This window comes from Austrofundulus limnaeus, unplaced genomic scaffold, assembly GCF_001266775.1.
Source record: "Austrofundulus limnaeus strain Quisiro unplaced genomic scaffold, Austrofundulus_limnaeus-1.0 Scaffold76, whole genome shotgun sequence".
NCBI lineage: Eukaryota > Metazoa > Chordata > Actinopteri > Cyprinodontiformes > Rivulidae > Austrofundulus > Austrofundulus limnaeus.
Genome location: NW_013952478.1, coordinates 1,175,642 through 1,194,696, shown reverse-complemented (window position 1 = coordinate 1,194,696; position 19,055 = coordinate 1,175,642). Strand labels below are relative to the sequence as shown.

General features: G+C 42.3%; 1 protein-coding gene across 3 annotated transcripts in view; it reads left to right on the top strand.

Annotated features, from left to right (window-relative positions):
- schip1 (schwannomin interacting protein 1) overlaps positions 1-19,055 on the top strand; it is a 172,494-nt gene that overhangs the window by 133,088 nt on the left and 20,351 nt on the right. For 2 of the 3 annotated variants that reach the window (XM_014011075.1, XM_014011076.1), the window contains one exon: positions 627-1,403. In XM_014011075.1, coding sequence (XP_013866529.1) covers positions 627-1,403 — 777 coding nt within the window. Of the gene's footprint in view, positions 1-626; positions 1,404-14,263; positions 14,561-19,055 lie in introns of those variants that run through there. The other variant, XM_014011078.1, reaches the window with a different exon arrangement.

Genomic DNA, 19,055 nt, shown 5'->3' with positions numbered 1-19,055 from the left:
GGGGGGGGGGTAAACAACGGGACGTTTTCATTAGTTGTGCACTAATCAGTCAGGTGGTGATAGCTGCTCTCAGAGGAGCAACACAGTCAAGGTCAGAGAAYAGCTCCCGACTCACCTGTTCATGCCACAGTTTGCTGGATTGTGTATTAACATTGTCTCTGCCAGTCACTTCCAGCTCTCGCAACTCCCCCGTCCTGTCCTTGTAGTGCTGTGCAGATGTAGCAGTAGGTGGTGGGATATTATTCTGACACATTCCAGTCGCACAAACTCAAACGGGTGGGTGTCGACGGTTGCAAAAGCCCATCCGAGCGCATATGTTTGCATTTACAGAGGAGAGAGGAATGCAAAGGAAATGTAATTATCTGGTAGCATAGTTTAGCGTTTGTGATTCTAAAGCTGCAGCAAAAAAAAAGGAAGTTCCTGTTGGTCAGGAAGTGCTTTGTAGTCGACTGTCTCAAACCACAACACTGGTGTGACTAATCCAACATTACACACTTCCCTCAATTCTCCTTTTATTTTCCTATTTTCCTTCCTTCTTCGTGCACTACGGCCCACCGATGGCGTCTTCACCACCCTATCCTCGACTTAATTCTTTCTCTCTGTTCTTCTTTTTTTCCTGATTGCAGGATTATCGGGAGGATGGCATGGACCTGGGGAGTGATGCATCCAGTCGCTCCAGCTCAGAGTCCAACTCCAACAAGGTCACACCATGCTCTCCTTCTCTTGACTTGGCCACCTTGGAGGACTACAAATCCTCCCCCTCCCCAGATCTGGTCACTTTAGACGACTACGAGGAGGACGAGGACTACCAAGAGTACAAGAAGAAGGTGATAGAGGAGTGGGAAAGCGAGTACGGCGAGGACTACGCCTCCCCGCAGCCATCTTCTGGCCAAGAYGAAAGCAGTGATGGCGGTGTGAGCGTCGCCAGCCTGGACGAAGGCTACAGGAAAGCAGTGAACGGACGCAGCCTCGCAGAAGAATTCCAGGATGTGAAGACAGTCCCTCCCCTGCCGGCCCCGGGAGGACGCGCCGCCACCCCGTCAGCCGCTGAACTGAAACAGAATGGCAATCTGATTTTTCCCAGGAAAAACCAGGTCCACGCCTCCGGCACACCCGAGGGAGGCACAGGGACTCCTAAACTCACCCACCCCAGCTCAAGTCAGGGCAGGGGGAGCCGCAGCAGTGGCACTGGGAGTGGAGGAGGTGGGGAAGAYGGAGGAAGCGGGGGGACTGAAGGGCTGACACATGGGTACAAAGAGGAGGGGGTAGAAGAAGAGCCGCTGCCCACCATGGACTGGGCAGCCCTGGAGAGACACCTGGCTGGTCTGCAGTGCAGGGAGCAGGAGAACCAAAACCTGAACCACAACCAGAACCACAACATGGGCAAGACCAACTACACCTCGGTGAGTGCTCCCATGACTTTTATTGAGCTTATCTGCTCATGCGTGTCAAAGGTGGTTTCTCTTGGTGAGCTGTAATCCAGCAGTTATCCAGGTCAGATGTCTCAGGAAACACGAGGTTTGGTCAGCTGGAGTGGAGAGGAGGGATTAGCTCCTAATGTAGCTCTAAGCTATGTGACCAATCTAAAAACATCTCAGAAGCCTACACACAGCTGGAGAAGAGTGGAGGCCACAGGAGAGCTCAATACTTTAAATATTTATTCATTTCATCAGGAAGTAGACTAATGCAGAAGAGCTATTTCTACTTTGTATAGAAGTCATTGTTATAAATACGTAATAGCGCAGTAGATCACTGGTAATATTTGATAGCTATTAAACAGAAGACTTGTTGTTTATTATTATTGTATTATTGTGTAACCTAATTTTTAGAGCCCATCCTGTTCTTTGTTGTGATTGTGTAACAGTTCTACCAGAAGAGGTCAGTGTTGCATTGGCGTCTTGCAGAGAGCTGAAGGCCTCTGATGGTTCACCGGCAKCTCTAAGGGTTGTGAATTTGTGACGTTACAGAGTGAATCACACAGTCTGAGTCTGAATCATTTCCATGGTTCAGGCTTGTTTTGTGTGTCCAGAAAGGGTGTAGCTTTCAAACATTTTAGAAGGTTTCATCACTTTGTTCACTGAGAACTCTAAATTGCGGGGCGGAAAAGAAAAAAAGCTGGATTGTGATTCTCCCTATTGATATGCGAGCACCAAGACCTTTCTCCTCAGTGCACACACACAATGGCTTTGGCCACTGTCACTGTGAGTGTGTTGTGTTGTCTGTCCCGAAAGTGCCCCCTTGACCCCTCTCTTCTTTCAGACAGAGGGCTGTAATATGAATAAGATGTGGGTGGAAGAAAATATTTCAAAGGGGAACCATATGTACAAATACACACATGTTTCCCASCGGTGACATGTCCCTGCTCTCCTCCATGTGTGCATAATGAGGGACGCTTCAGGCTTTCTGTGTCAGTTACTGACAGTGTAGTAACAGTGTCACACCATCCAGCTGTGTGTCGGGGAAAATGCAAGTCTGCTACAAGAAAACATGCTCTGGTTTTGATTTAAAAACAAACACATTGAAACTGGATTTTACCTCAGAAAAGATGAGACGTGCAGTGCAAAGACATGATGCTGCATGTGAGATTGTGTCCAGAGAAATATCATTTAGGAGAGATGTTTCATTTCCATGGAGCAAAGGGAGTAGGATGCTTTCAAGACACTGTTAAATTTTTAAACATCCCCATAGACTGGACCCACCAGGGAGACAGTGAGCGTGTTCAGACTGGGGGAGTGGATTTGGGACGTGACTGCAGCTCCAGTGGGACAGAAATATTAAACCTTCAGAGGAACATCAGAAGCACCTGTGCTTAAAAAGGGCATGACAGTGAAGCTCAAACCTACTATTCTGTAACTGGAGACGAGTTCTTATGATCTGCAGTAGCAACCGTGCAGACTTTATAAATGAAATAAAAGCTGTTTTACRTCCACTTCAGCTCTGTATAAAAGATATTGTTGCAGGTGTGTTTAGTCAGGGTGTGGTTTCTGACTCAGGATTTGCCTGCAAGCAAAGCATGTGGAGGCACAGTGACCTGYTCATAATTGCTTTGTAATGCAGTCTGAAGGCACGTGACTGAGTCGGGTCCACATGGACCTCAAGCACACAAGGGTAACATAACCTCTGACCCTTCAATTAGGTCCACACCAATGAAAGGTGAACAATAATATTCTACTTCCTGCTCAGATTTGATTTGATTTTAAAGCAGAGCTGGAGACAGGCTGCATGCACAGTACAGCTGTCAGTACTCAGAGATGTATTTACTGTGCATTTTCCTGCTGGAGTAGCATTAAATCTGTGCCTACAGGCTACTTCTTTTCAATCTCAGCGTTCACACATCCACACTCAGTCACATGATTTAAAAACACCCTGAGGTGTTTGACTGTGGTTATAAAGATAAAGTCTCTGCTGAGGAAAGCGGCACTGATTCCACTCAACAAATGCAAAGAAAAGCTGTCACTCAGACACATCTGTCGAGGTTGACAAGCATTTATTTGACATGTTGATGCTCATTTAATCTTTACATCTTTAAAGCGATTATAAAAAACAAAGCAGGGCTGCAAAAGGTATTGTTTGTGCATAAATGTTGGATTAAATTCAGAACTCACATCAAATAATGAGCAGTGTCAAGAAAAAAAAGTTCAAATGTCATTGTGACTTTTTTCTTTTATTACTATGTGCTCAGTTGTTTCAAAGACATAAAATTAGCTGTGTAGGAATTTTATTTTGATGTTTGACCAAAAAAGACTTTATGAGAAGCTTTTGGTTTGTAAAAGAAATAAGTAAATAAAATTTAAAAATTGCTTTTTGTTCTTTTTCAGCTGTTAACCGTATCAGTGGGAAACCTAGCATCTATTTCCCAGCAAAGTTTTGCTCAAGCATCCATATGAACAGTAAAAAGAGCAAAAATCCAAACCAAATGGTCCAACTTTTCAGCATTCTGCCTTTACTGACTGTGAAAAACGAGAAAAGAAGTAAAAYCAGAGCGAGAGGGATTTCTCTTCATTTCTTTTTATGGGCATGTTCAGAAGTTGAACTGTGCCAGCAGACCTCCACTAACAACCTAACTACTACTTTCACTCAGAACCTAACGCAGACTGTGCCACGTAAAACGGAGAGGAGGGGGAGGACGCAGTAAATACGAGAGGAAATTACAGGGTTGGAAGTCTTGTGGACCGATACGGAGGATATGAAAAAGTCCAACCGGTCGGTATGAAGAGGTCAGAGACGAGTTAGACCAGGAATGAGGAAAACAAAGCTGGAGGCTTAGAAAAAATTGCAGCTGTGGAAGAAAGAGAAGAGGGGGGAGGGGGAACTGAGGGGTCAGAGCTCAGGCATGAACAGATAAGGTGGGTGGAGCTTCAGCCAGGTGTGGGGAGCTCCTGTTGTCTGGCTCCGCCCCCTACAATAAGCTGCTGCTTGTGTGAACTGAAACACACCCGATCCTCTGCACGCCAAAACTCACACACACACACACACACTCCTTGCACCAACTCACAGCACACTCCTCCTGTTGGTCCACACACACACTCACACACACATGCATCTCACCACATCAAATCAAAGCAGATCTTTGTCTTTTCATACTATCCAAACCCTGTCCGTGTTTTGTAGATTGATTTTTTTCCTCTCTACATTTTTTTTGTCTGTGGAATAATCTCTCATCTCAGATTAACCTTGGATTCCTCACAGCAAGTTGGGCATTTAACTCAGGTAAAAAATAAATCTACTTTGTTAAAAAGTTTGATTTGCTATTCAGACCTTTTCAGTTTTACATGAGATGAAGGAAGAAAAACTTGAGAGTGAAGCCCCCAAAGTTAGACGTGTTGTCTGGTAAAAAAGCTTGTATTTAATTATAGCTCGGGGTGCTACATTCTTCAGCTGTGGCACGCTCTCCTCTCWGCTCACGTGTAACTGAAAACATGCTGCAGGTACGCTGGGAAAGGTAGAAAAAGTTCAGCCAGATGTATTTCTGTCTTTTAGGTCAATTCCTCCAACCAATACCCTTAGGAAAGTTTTTTTAATGTTTGCATTATTGTATTACTTGTTCATCCTTTTTCTCTGCGTATAAATAGAATACCCTTTAATATGCCCGGTGCATGTAGAGTATGTGAGTCATGTTTTTGTGAAAGGTGATCTTTATGCTACAGCTGTTCTAATGTTCACTTTACATTGAGGAGTTTCTTGCCACAAAAAAGTTCAGCTTATGGGAATAAACGTGATGTTTTGTATGGATAACTCATATCTGATAAAATGCAATAATTTGAAAAAAAGAGAGGTAAAAGGCAGCCAGGTCAAAAAAAAACTGCACCTGCTGAGATCAGCGTGTTTCTGGTGGAAGAAGAAAGCAGAAGCTGCCTTAAATGGATAAAATCTGTGCTTCACAGGAGCTCTGATCCCCTTTGTGATCCAGGCGTGCTGAAAAGGCCAGATGTGCCAAAGTGTCAGCTCGGTGCGTCAGGATCCAAACATAGTCAGGTTATCTGCAGAGGATTGTTCACAGAGGAGTCTGGTTCTGACCCTGTAGCTGCTGAAGTAAAATGTGGTTGAAGATACAAAGTCAGTTTGACATTTAGTCATTCAGCTCAAACAGTGGTGAGTGCACCGGCATGTGTTCACCTGTTTAAACTCCATAAGCTACATTTTGYCTACTGAGTCTCTGAGGGACAAGGAGCTCTTTTCCATTTGTTCAATAACAGAGTCTTGGCTGGGACAGTTTCACTTCTATTTCAAACATTTCCCCCCCAAAAAATAACAAAAAATCAAACTTTTTGTACTCAAATTTTGAAACTCGAGTTCAGCCGTTCACTATTTATTTTCCACCTTTTGGAAATAATGTTTAGCTGTGTGTCTCTTCAACTTTTAAAATTTTGAACTCCGCTCGATTTAAAATGAAAAATATTCAAGATTTTAATAAGCTGAGGTGTTTCTTGCTGAGGAGCAATGTATAAACTGCTTTTATACAATTTCAAAGTACAGGTTGAACACCTGCCTGATAACACCTCTTCCAATAAACATACACAGAGAAGATTTGTGCTGATCAGTTCAGGTAAGACCAACCATTTGAAGAGAAAATTAAGCYCTTWAGAAGTGGGGTTCTGTGGAATAGTAAATATCTAACCTGTTCTAGATAAATATTTGAATGATGATACAGTTAGGAAAAGTAAACTTTATTACTAACCAGATTTATACTACCATCAATTTTGCATGATACACAGAATTGCAAGTGTGAACGGTATCGGCAGCTAGCTGTAGCGCTTCCAGTGCAGTCTGGCCCACTTTCTGCAAGAATATAAAAACGTCCCTGCTAGAATAAATGTGTTATGTGAAACTAATAGYAATGTAAAGATTTTTGAAATAGTATTTACAYAAACTAATGATGTTTTTGATTGGAGTAGTTTAAAAGTGGCAACAGTGTAATTTGAGCTTGATGTTGCTTTAATTAGCTCATCAAAATGGAGGCTGCTTACTACAGATGAGATTATTGTTCTTAATTTTTCTACAAAACACCAACCTAAAATATAACTGTAACCTTTTCTGCTCAGAGGTTTTTATTTGTATATAAAAGTTACCACGACAAGCCCATATGAATAATTAAAACTTTGTATAGCTTTTTTTCTTTTCGAAATAAAAGTTTGTAACTTTTCATTTTATTATTTTATTAATTCAATAAAAAGATAAAGGTTGAACATGTCTTCGGGAGAGTTGTGGAGTAGTGAGTAATTATGGGGCTCAGCTTGGCTTGGAAGAAGGGTATTAAGGGAAAATAGCTTGGGAACCACTGGTTTAAGGCATCTACACAGCCTAAAGCCACGCATTCCACAACTTGTTGATCATGCTGATTAAGTCACTCATGATTCACTTTAGTTCAAGAAACACGTCTAAATTAAGCAACCAGATCACTCTTTAGTTCCCCTATTTTTGGCATAGAATACAGGTCAGGCTAAAATAAAAAAAAAACATTTTTGCTCAAATCTTCCCCTTTTTTGTTTCTATTTTCTCACTCTCAGACATCCTCCGCCCCTTATTACCAGTCCCACTCCTGCTCCCAGCTAATTGTTTTCTTCCTCTGTATGTCAGGAGGAATTATCCCCTAAATATTTACACACAGCCAAAATCCAGCAGGAGACCATTTCACTCTGCCTGACACCCCCACCACCACCACCCTACCCCCACCCCCCACTCCATGAAAACTATCAAAGAGGACGTGCAGGCTGTGAGTGGCAGAGCGTGCTGTGGAGGAAATGGGGATTTATGTAGCGGCATCTAGACGGCCTCCAGTATTACAGCTTCATGTCTGACTGGAAACTCCGCAGTCAGGAATACACAAACACACGTTCGCACACCGGCCGGCTGTGTTAGCAAAAGCCAGGCAGAAGGAGATAAAAAAAAGTTTATTTCTACAAGGCTGCTTGGGAAAAAGTGTGTGAGGTGGTTTATGTTTGAAAGATTTAAAGCTTCATCATCTGACACGTGTGCTGCCAGAGAAAAGGTGTGAGTCGTGATGCTCACAAACGCACACTGGACCGTGTGTGTGTGTGTGTCTGTGTGTGTGCTTACATGGCTGCCCATTTGGGTGGAGCTGAAACATGAAACAGTTCCTCACGGCTCCTAATTATAGAGAGTGTAATTGGTAGCGTGCACATTTTAGAGACAGAGAGGTGGGTTTCAGAGCGCCTCTGTTTATGTTGCTCTAAAAATACAGAGCCGGGCTTAATCTCAGAGGGGAGAGTCTTTAAACGGTAAAACGGGGTAATTTTGCCGCCATGTCTCCAACTCTGTGTTATCTAAGCTCTAAGCCTGTTCGTCTGTGTGTCTCTGCTTGTGTGTGTGTGTGTGTGTAGCATTGTGCCAGGTCATGCGGAGAGCTTCGTCTGTTGCTGGAAAGAACAGAACATTTAGATTTTCTCACAGAGCCATGATACAAGACTAATCAGTTTATTTAACCAAAAAATGGCAGCAATTCACAAGTGTTGCATTAGTAAATGTTCTAATGGTTTGTCCTAATGAAGTACTTTGTGGTGCTTCATTATAAAAAAAAATTTGGAGCACTGCGCAAATTAAACAATGCCTTCATAACTGGAGTAAAATGCCAACTCTTCCTTTACAACAGAGCTGGATGAAGGAAATTCTGCACCCAGATTCTCTCTCACTGCTGGTGTTTTTGTAGGTTTTATTTGGAGGACAAAAACACACCAAAGACAAAGTGTCACTCCGGTGTATGGAGTTCTAGTGTTTGTCCTTCAAATTTGATTGCAGGATTTGACTGAATTTCCACATTTTAGAGTCCTGATTAAAGTTCCTTTGCAATTATCAGCTGGTGTTCATGAACTCGGATGCCAGTGAGTTGTTGAGCACCAGTCTGGCTGCAGCGCTGCTGTGAAAAACTGTGTGAAGATGAAATTGGCGTGGATGATTTTGGCAGTGTTGCAAGAGAAATCTTTTCAGACTCATAGACAGTTAGCCCTCACCCTGGTTTCTTAATACCAATCAGGACTCTGATGATTATAAAAACAGTTGTCCTTTTAGAGTGCTACTTTACTTAATGCAGTAAATAATACAGTTTACTTCTCTAGTTTAATGACTAGTTCAATAAACTAGTGAAGTAAATTGTTTAGTTATTGAACAGAATGCTGCTGCTCATGTCCTAACAAAGACACAACGAGCGTTGATCACATCGGTTCAGTTCTGAGGTCTTTACACCGGCTTCCTGTTGCCCAGGTTTACACCATTCAGGTCCAAAATACATCACTGACTCTCTGCTGTGTTGTGTTATTGCGRCCTTGGAGGTTGTCTGGTATAAATCTGCTCTCTGTCCCCAGAGTCAGAACCAAACAGGCAGAAGCTGCATTCAGCTTTTAATGCACCAAACATCTGGATCAAACTCACAGAAAAGTGCTGGACCACTCTGAAAACAAGGTTGAAGACTGCTGCTGCAATAATTTATGCCTTTATTCCACTTTTTAATCATAGCTTTATTTTTTTAATGTGTCTATAATTTCATTTATTTTCTATATATAAGCTCTTGTTGTGGGCTATACAAATAAACCTGTCTTGCCTTCCCTAGTCATTTTAGCTGCAGAGGAGCTGTTGTCAGAACAAGAAGGGTTTAAAATAATAATTTAAAGTCTTGGTTTTGACTCAGCTGCTTCTCATTCACCGTGACTCATAACTTGTTCGTAAACAGCCTCATCATTACACAAGCATGTCTGATGGTCAGTTAGTGTCTCAGTGGGTTTACAAACAGTAGTGTGTTGTGGTGACTTTAAAAATTGTAAAAGCAAATATCGTTTCAGCCTCTCAGTTCTTCAACTGTAGATATGAAGCTCGTCCCCATTAGAGCAGCCTCTGGTGACTGATCATGCACACACAGTCACACATGCGCTTCCTGGCCTTCCGCATCAGTGCCCCCACCCCCCACCCCACCCCACCCCACCCGTCAGAGCGAGCTCATTACCACCAGAATCTGGGGCCCACACTGAGCCAACCTGCTTTGCTATGCAGTGTTTTTACACTGGCACAAAATGTCAGCTCGCTAAAAGCATCTGCGCTCGCTCCTTCCCGCTGGGCCACAGAGGGAAGAGGAATACAGGAGGAGGAGGAGGAGGGAAAGATGGAGGAAAGTGGTAAAAAGAAAGCGTAAGTGTAGTTGTGCTGAAAGCCTGGAGGGTGAAAGGAAAGAAGGCGTAGATGGCACACGGGCCAAAAGAGAGAGAGGGTGAGCAGTTTGTCAGAGAGGAAGTGAAGGCGTCACAGCTTGACTCAGATTCATGGATTTTCCATGAACTCTTCAAAATGCTACAAGGCATTGTTTACCACCACTTCCTGCTTTTTTTTCTGCATCTGACCACTGACAGTGGAGTGACTCATCATGTTCCCCATTTATAATTATAGATTAGTTACTTAGGCTTGTGTCTATATTATTATTGGCCTTCATGCCATAAGTCCTGTCCTTCAGTGCCCTCCTTGTGACCCCTCGCCTGAGGATCTTCCTTGAACGGTTTTGTAAGTTTTGCTTTTGCTGCTAAGTCAGCCTTTTTGTTTTATTAATTGGGGGGGTATGTATTTTCCTGGCAGATTGTTCAATTTTATACCACAATCAAGTAATGATGTTGCCTTCAGTTGAAAATGCTGTATATATCAAAAATAAATTAGACTTTGCGTCATAGTCTACAGTATCTGAATGCCTTAAAGTTGCCTTCTGTCTCTTTAAGAACCTCCTACCATTTCTGACACTCCCACTTGCTTCAAAGAAGGTGTTCTGTGGTGCGGGAGAGCTTGGATTCAGACTGAGCTCCAGGGAGGTGGTATGTACTAATAGGCGGAGCTTTGTACCAGCTGGTGTTTRGGCAGCTCCTCATGGCTACCACAGGAGATTCAAGGATTTCTCAAACATACATGAATGAGTCAAAGCAACACTATGAGATTCTGTCCGTTTGACTATTGTTATAAACGTCWCCTTCAGGATACAACAATCAGATTCAGGAAGCCAGTAGTGGAACAAAACGCAGCATTCAAGTTCTTTCAACATAAACAAACATGCCCACAAACTTCTGACCAATCACACAATAATTTCTTGTGCAGAKGGGGGTGAAAACTTGTCCCAGTGGGTTGTGACAAGAAGGGGCTGATTTTTTTTGTCATGAAACTGCAACAATGAGTTTGATTTCTGCAGTTTGGATGGACTCAATGTATGCTTAACGATTGACTCTCAGCAACAACCACACCCTATTTTATCCCAGTCCCTAAAACTGACTGGGTCACAGTCACGGTTGTTTGCTAACATCAGCTGGCTTTGGCAACCATGTTGAATTACGTCGACTCCTAAAGTTATTAGCCATAGAGGCATATCTATACAAACGGCAGTTAAAGTTTAACAAATAAATCTGCAAAAATCTGTTAGTCTTTCAGTTGCTTTTGGTTTTGTATCTTTCAGCAGACAGACAGCTTGGCGTGTGGGAGGCCTAACTGCTGTTTTCCCGCCTGTTTGTCTCCAGTTTATATTTTTTGTTCTGTTTCTCTCTTTGCGCTCATTACCAGCTCCTACATAATCACAGGTCTGGGACATTTATTGTTTCTTAAGTTGTCTTTTTGCCTTATTAAGTGAGCTTTGCATGATGTTTTTAATCATCCGGAGTCTGTTTGCATGTTTTAGTGTAAGCTGAATGATGCTGTATCAGTCCACACCTGTGMTTTGACTCAAACTGGAACCTTGACAACTGTGTGAAGGTCAGAGGATGGGTGGTGGTGGTGGAGGAGTTGCGGTGGGGGGTGTCTTTGGACTGACTGCTGCCATGGTGACAGAGAGGAGGTTGATATGAATTAATCAATCCAAAGACATCAAAGTTCTTTCAACATATTTGAGTAGCGGGGAGACACACAGCAGGCTTTAGTGAGGCTGAAGCTTTGAAGATTTTAATTCTAAAAGGAGATCATACGTTAGATTTATTACTGCTGTGTGTTCGATTCAGTTTTAATATAATTTTAATAAAGAAAGGCAAGGTCATCTTTCAAATAAACCCTTCTGACAGCTTGAATGAGCACTTTAGGTTCTGTTGACTTTCTTGACTTGGGTTGATTTGAGGCAAATGTTGGCTTTTGTCCATGGTCTTGACCCAGTCTAACACACTCTCACGTCGAACTCGTCAACATATTGACGCTTGGGCAGGGACCGTCTGCGTCCATTTTTGACGCATCGGTTACAGCCCCCGCCCCCCGCGCGCGCACGCGCGTCCGTCCTTCCCAACTGCAGCTTTTCCGGGTTGCGTCACTTAAGGGTCTTCAGGTCGGGGGTCTGAGTATCAGGATTAATGGTTAATTTGAGATACTGGAGTCATGGATAGGCTGTATAGGGCTAATAAAAGTTAAATTTAGGGTCTGGGATGGTTAGTTTCGCACATTTCCTACTCTTGTAAAAAAAAATAGAACAATGTGCCTGTCCTCAGCCTCATCTCATAAAAAACTGACGCRCGGGGGGTACCCGGCGCGTCAAAACTGGACGCAAAAGGCTACCTGACCAAGCGTCAATATGTTGACGGGGGGAGTGAGAATGCGTTGCCCAGTCCTATGGGTCGACTGACACGGCTTTCCATGGATCATACCGATCAGTTCCCGGTCGATTAGTACCTTTTAGGTTGAGGTTCCAAGCGAGCTGAGTCGAGCGGAATATTTGACATTAGCAGACTGCAGATCATTGGTTGGTCAAAGAGCAATGTCCATCATGAGAGTATCTCCCTCTCAAGAATCAAAGCCATCCTTTTTAAAAACTCACAACTGCTGCATTTGTTTTTGTTCTTTCCTTTTTAAAAATATATGATACATCCATTCAAATGGCAACACGTAAACCAACACCATGGTTCTATGAGGAGGTGCAGACATTTCTGTGTTTGTTGGCTGACTAGAGAACTCAGACGGAGATGGACTAAATGGGTTTGACTGCGATAGGTGAGCATGATCATTGACTCAATCATTCCTGGTGACACAAACAACAAACTTTATCAGTATATTTTATTAAATCACTTCTGCTAGTTCTTTTGGCTCATGTGTTTGTAAGCATGTTATCATATTCAGCTGGCACACGGCATTGATTTCACCTAACTGAAAAAGACCTATTGCCACTTTTCCCTCGTCTTACTACGTTCAAATTAAAGGAGATTACACGTGAACTGACTGAGATCAAGTGTTTGTTCACGAGACAGGTTTTAGTTCAGGATGGGCACCGTTCCGGTCGGTCCCAGCTGGCCACCACGCTGAACGTCAGAGCCAACGATGCGTAGGCTGGAGCAGAGAGATCGGAGCGCGAGGGGGCTCATCGATCCAATTCCAGGTCATTAAACCCAAGAGTGGTCTTATTGGGAAAAGCAGCAKCATCCAAGAGAGATCAATATTGGATAGAGAGGTTTGGGCAGAGAGGGAGAGAGATGAGATAAAAGAGTGTGCAGCTAGCTGCCTCATCAAGGAAAATAAAAATGAAAGTTGGAAACAGAAGTCTGATTAAGCTGCATCAAGAAGTCTCATTTTTCACACTGATCTGGCAAACTGTTCACTGATTTTATTGGAGTGTTGAAATGAGAATCTGGGTGCTGATTTGAAAAATGCTTTCTGATGAAWTGCAGATTATTAAAGCAATATCATTTTAGATGACTGTCCAAATGAGGAGGATCCCTTTGGGTATTTTTAGCTTTCTGTATAATAACATTTTAGAAGGAAACATTTAATTACATTTTAATTTAGTGTTTATCTGTTTCAASCAGGTGTCCTTAAATTTGGAAGTGTATTTCTTCCCTCAATAGTGTAAAATAACGAGCACAAAAAAAACAAAGAGATGGATGAGAACGTGGCAGGATGAAGGAATGAATGGAAAGATGGAGAAGAGACGGATTATCTGTATGTGGATTATAGAACGGCCATCTGTCAGTATGGGATTATAAACCCACAGAGAAAGACACAATGAGTTTCTGCCTGAACGCTAACTGTACGCACTTACACACTGAGATATAATGAGACAAAACATTTCCTATTAGGACTTAATATTTTTATATATTTGGTTATAATGTCACCCACCACCTCATGCCAGAGCTTTAGACTGAGACCAATTCACGTTGAGAAATGATGGAGTCAGTTTGGTCAGACCTTGAAGAAATACTGTTATGTGTGACCTCATGAGATGTTGCAAGGTGTAGCGCTCTTCTCATGTGTTGTTAATGCCTCTGAGCTACTGCCAAGTCAAAAATTAGCTCAATATTTGTAAAACTTGCTGAGTTAGGCCATTTTTGTGTTTTTGTTGGCAGTGGTACCATCCTGGATTGGGTTGGTTCCAAAATATGAGCTGTCTGCTTTCCCTAAAATCCGTCTAGTGGTTCATGCAATATTTTTGCTTTAATCCTCTGTCTGGATGTGATGACTYGTGCAGCACATCAGGAAAGTGAAGATAAAGGTTAAGGAAATAGAGTCACTCCTCTGCTTTTCCTCTCCTCTATCTGTCTGGCCTGACTCCACATGAACCAGAAGAATAACATCCTGGCCCTGACCCACACCGTCCGCACAACAACCCCCTCCGTCCCACTGTCCCATCTTCATACTCGCCTCCTCCTCCCCGACCCAGCAGCTCCTCCCTCCTCTCAGTCCAAAGCAGAGAAAGCCAAGCAGGAATGTGCTCTGCTTTTCACCGTGCCCCTCCCACCTTCTCTCCATTCTCACACACACACACACACACACACACACACACATTCGTCTCTCACCGCCCTCCCTCTCTTAGCGTTGGGGAAGCGGCGATCAAATCAGACCCTGCCCTTTTTTTCCTGTTAACAAACAGGCTGAGCAGAAAACAAGCAGAAATCAGAGATTCAGTGCGAGGGCTGGGTGAAGGCTCAGCAGGCTCTCGACAGGATTTTTCTTTTATTTAACTCCCTCTTAGTTTGAACTAGAGACTCGGTGGGATCTCTTCTGGGCTGGAATACCGCTGCAGGGGCTGGGAATCTTGTCCCAGTCCCACTTCTGCTTCTCCCAGCTCGGCTCTGGGATGCTGTGAAGGATGGTCCACCAGGAAAACTGTTCGTACCAGGTAGTCTTCAGAGAAAAAAAATGCCTTCAGGTCTTTTTGATCTTGTTTAACAGTAATTCTGACAGAAAAATGCTTATAAATTTTGTGATTGATTTGGTAATTTGTAGGAAGACTCAGATTGTTGTGCTTTTAGCTTAATGTCTCAGTAACATTTGAATTTAAGATGTAAAGTAACACATTGTTAGACCGCAGAGGCTGTGTGGGAGTATTACTTTGCCTTGTGTGGTTACGTGATTGTGTTGTGAATCTGATGTCTGGCTGGTTGCTAAGAGAGCACTTGACTCATGGGACTAATGTCCTACCTCCCATTCACATCCTCCTCCACACAGCCTCATCAGTTTCTCAGGAATCATGTATGACAGCAAAGTTATTTTTTAGTATTACAACTAAATTATTCATTATCTTTGCCCTAAATGTTGCACGTTCACACAACTCCATAAACAGGAAGCTTTTAAATTTGAACAGTAAAGCTTGAGGGCTTTGCTTGTGTGTGCATGAAGTGTGTGTTATCTGTGGTGACGCCCATGTCCCACTTTATCTTATAGAATAAATGGATCGGTTATTCAAAGAGAGCGATTCATCGCAGTTGTGCTATTTGTTTCATGTTACCATTTCTTGCAAGGGAGGAAAAATCTGCATTGCAGTGGAGATGGAGAGTGAGAATAAGTAGAGAGGTGGATGAAAGGCAAAAAAAATGAGCTGAATATTCTGGGAGAGGCTGCGGGGAGGGAAGATGGAGTTTCTTTGATGTGGAGGAACAAGTGTTTCAGGGAGGTGGATGGGCCTCGTGGGGTTAAGTGTTTCATCAACTTTGAAATATGAAGCTCCAGCAGGGGGAAAAAAATCTAAATTCTGTCTTCGAATGTTAAAAACGGACTCTTTTGAACTTGGGTACTGTGGAAAGGTTGTGAATAATTAGTATCTTACCTAGACTGCACTCTGAATGGTCTCCGTTTAGACCAGTGAGCTGACAGCTAATCTGAGCAAGACCAAAACGAAAGCCACTTGAAAACTGCCTAAATCTGTAAGATTTCATGAATGCTGTTTTATAAACCTTTTACACTATGATCAGTTTCACATTGCGTGGCTATTCCAGCAGAAATATTCTAGCTAGAAGTGCACCAGAACTAACGGCTAACTTCGGCTGCTGCAAATAACCAAATGATTCCACATAAATACTCCTGTTCAGTGATGGAAAAGTCACTATGAGTTAAGGTTTATAAACTTGCATCAGATGATGTTCTGTAAAGTTTTTGAAATCAATGCTTTAGGATTTGACCAAGCCACTATTGGCTAGGCTTTGCTTAGACTAGTCATTAACTTGTCAATCCAGCAGGGGTGCCTCAAAAGTTTGTAAACTGGCATCCAGATGAGGGGCACTAATAACATTTAGGTTGCCACAACAAAATCCAAACTTACAACAGATTTTCAGGAGTTTTATTAAGCTTTTTTCAGGTACAAGAGATTTCATAAATACTGGGAGTTTGGAAATTCTCCTGATCTGATTCGGTTTCGTTAGCAAAGAACAACACCATCACTACTCAGCTTATTAAACTTGTTGTCCTCTCTTCTCTCAAACTCATATTTACTAAAGATGTTATTTATAAAGGACCATTTGGCTGGGGTGGGAGACCTGCAAAATTTAAGGGTGGCCAATGCTCCACCCCCCGTGGCCCCTACTCAATGGCGCCACTGCAGTCCAGTTCAAACTATAAAACTATAAAGTGGGAGCAGTCCACCTTGTCCCTGGCTCTGATTGGGTTCAGTCTCAGCTCATCAATCAATCAACCCTTTATTCAAACTGAAGATGTTCAATGAGCCAACTTTTCAACAGAGTTCTACTTCAAAATATCTTAATTATAACTTTACACAGCAAAAATTGTTCATCTCACCAAGTGTTACAATTTTATATCCAACCAAAAAGTATTTTGATCTTGTTTTGAGTCTGATAAGCAAAGGCAGATAGTGTTGGATTATTATCTTCTTAGGCTGGAAATGTCCCTTATTTCAAGACGTCTTACCAAGTGCAATTGTATTACTGCACTGGCAGATTATTTCACTTAAATTGAGAAGACTCAGAACATATCTAATGTTTTTTTACTTATTTTTAAGGTTTGCTGTGTAAAGTTTCTTTAGTTGAAAAGAAATTACGTTTTATAAAGTTATAAAAATTAAAAAAAAAATCCCAAGAATCCTGGACCACTTATCCTTATTGTTATGCTTTAGTCCAAGAAAACCTGCCATTAAAAGGATATTTTGAATTTCACTTTAAGTCACGTCCTCCACATATTTCTGTATTTCTGTTTGGAGAGTGGATCAATGTTGGTGGGAAGTTGTGTAGCTGCGTTAAAGTATTTCATGATGCGTAGTGGGGCAGATAAAGACTAGGCAGAGCGACAGAAAAGAGACGGCAGGATCGAAGCTTTGCAGAACGGATAGAGAAGACGGCAGATGGAAGGCACAGATACAACGGTAACAGGAAATTTATCGACCGTTCCCCAAAGGAAGCAAAGCAAAACATTAAAGTGACGTCCAACTCTCTGTGGCCTCTGCAGTGGGAGGTGATAAGAAGAATCAACATCGCTTTCAATATCAGGGAATAAACTGCTCTGCTGTTTGGGGTGTGTGTGGGGGGGGGTGAAATTTACAAAGTTGGAAAAGCTTGAAAGCACTTTTTAAAAAATGAAACAGAGATGGGGCTAATAAGAGGAAGAATAAGGGTGGTGAGAGGAACAGAGGGTTCAGGCTCTGATAACAGCAGGTCTCTGGAGACTCCTCATTTAGACTGTATCCTGGCAACCCGGAGCCAGACAGCGCCCCTCACACACACCGAGGGATGGAAAGGGCAACGACAGAAAAGAGAGGGGATTAGTGCAATGAAGAAATACAGCGGTCAAGGAGTAATTAGATAAAGTGGAAAATGACAGAGGGTATTTTGTCCAGTACGTCTCCTGGGACAATTTATATCCTCTCAGAATTTTTATTTTTTATTTTTTTCAATTTTTATCCAGTTTGGTTTATTTCCTGCAGCCATTGTCGCTTTAAAGACTTAAAAAGGACACTCGCCTCCCTGTTTGTCCAGACCAAATCATCTGAAGCACTTAATGTCAGAAAGCATTAGCCAATTACATGACCGGCTGACCCCCGCGGAGAACCAGTAAACCAAGGTTCTGAGCCACGATCCATCAGAATCATCCATCGACCTCAGCCCCGTTAGAGTCCCTCTGCAGAGCAGATTCAGAACCACAGCACTAATATTTCTGCTGGATCTCTGGCATCTTTATGCTGCACTTCATTTAGCGCTTAAGTGAGGTAGAAGTGTTTAGCTCTTTAGCGTGGTTACCGGAGTCTTAGATCTCAATATGTCATCCTGTTTTCAGATTCTCATGTAAATCTATAAGGCTCTCAGGGCTGTATTTCTGTCGGCGGCTGTAATACCAGCCGGGGTGATGGGGAGATTTATCAGCTTGGCCACAGTGGTGCATCAGCCCGGCCTGGAACATCCTGCCAAAGCCTCGGGGACTCTGAATCCTGTAAAACGGTGTTTGTTAGGGAGCGTTTCAGCCTGTTTATGCTTTGTTTATGTGTTGACGAGCTCACGCAGCTTGATGGAGAGGGCTGAAGCAGAGCGTGATTGTAACTCTATACGAGGTGTGGTCTGATGAATTATAAATTAGAAGTTGCAGAATGTACAGTATATTCCGCTGATAGGTCAGCAACAGAACAGATCAATAACCCTCYGTAGCAAAATGTGTTTCTCTTTTATTATCATTATTCCTTAAAAGTGAAACATAACRTCTTTTATTATTCTTTGATATATGGACTGTTAATTGTTCAAGCCGACACATATGTAGGATATAATCATGGAGATATTTGCCATGTTTAATAGATCAGTTAAAGAAAACAATATATTTTCAGTTTTAAAAACAAACATGGCTACAGTTTAATTTTCATCAGTATTAGTTTTGGTATCTAATTTTATTTTAAACACGAGTATTTTGTGCAAAGATTGTTCCTAAACATATTTATAGATCTGTGTTTTTGGCTTATTGTTGATTGTCTTTTATGTTTATTGTTGGTTTTAAAGCACCTAAAGTTATATTTTTCTGCTAAGTATCATGAGCAATGATCTATGACAGGAATGTGCAAATGGTGGCCCACAGTCCTTTTGTGGCCCCGCAGGTAACTTCCGTCCAGCCTGCCACCGAGCCCCACCACTACCTTCCTTCCTTATAAAAATAACTCAAAGCAACTATTTGAATCTAAAAGCTGCTTTAAGATTACTTTTTAAATTGAATTGATTTAAAAATAAAATACATCTCTTCACAGAATTTCAAGACAAACCTGTGTTTAGTCTGCTTATCTGTCTGTCATGAAGGATTTTGATATAGGTCGCCAGTACAACACGTTGCACAAAGCTAAATGTGAGAACTAAGGTCACACGTAAATACTGTAAACAACAGTGACTTTTTAACAGAACCACACAGGAGTCTGC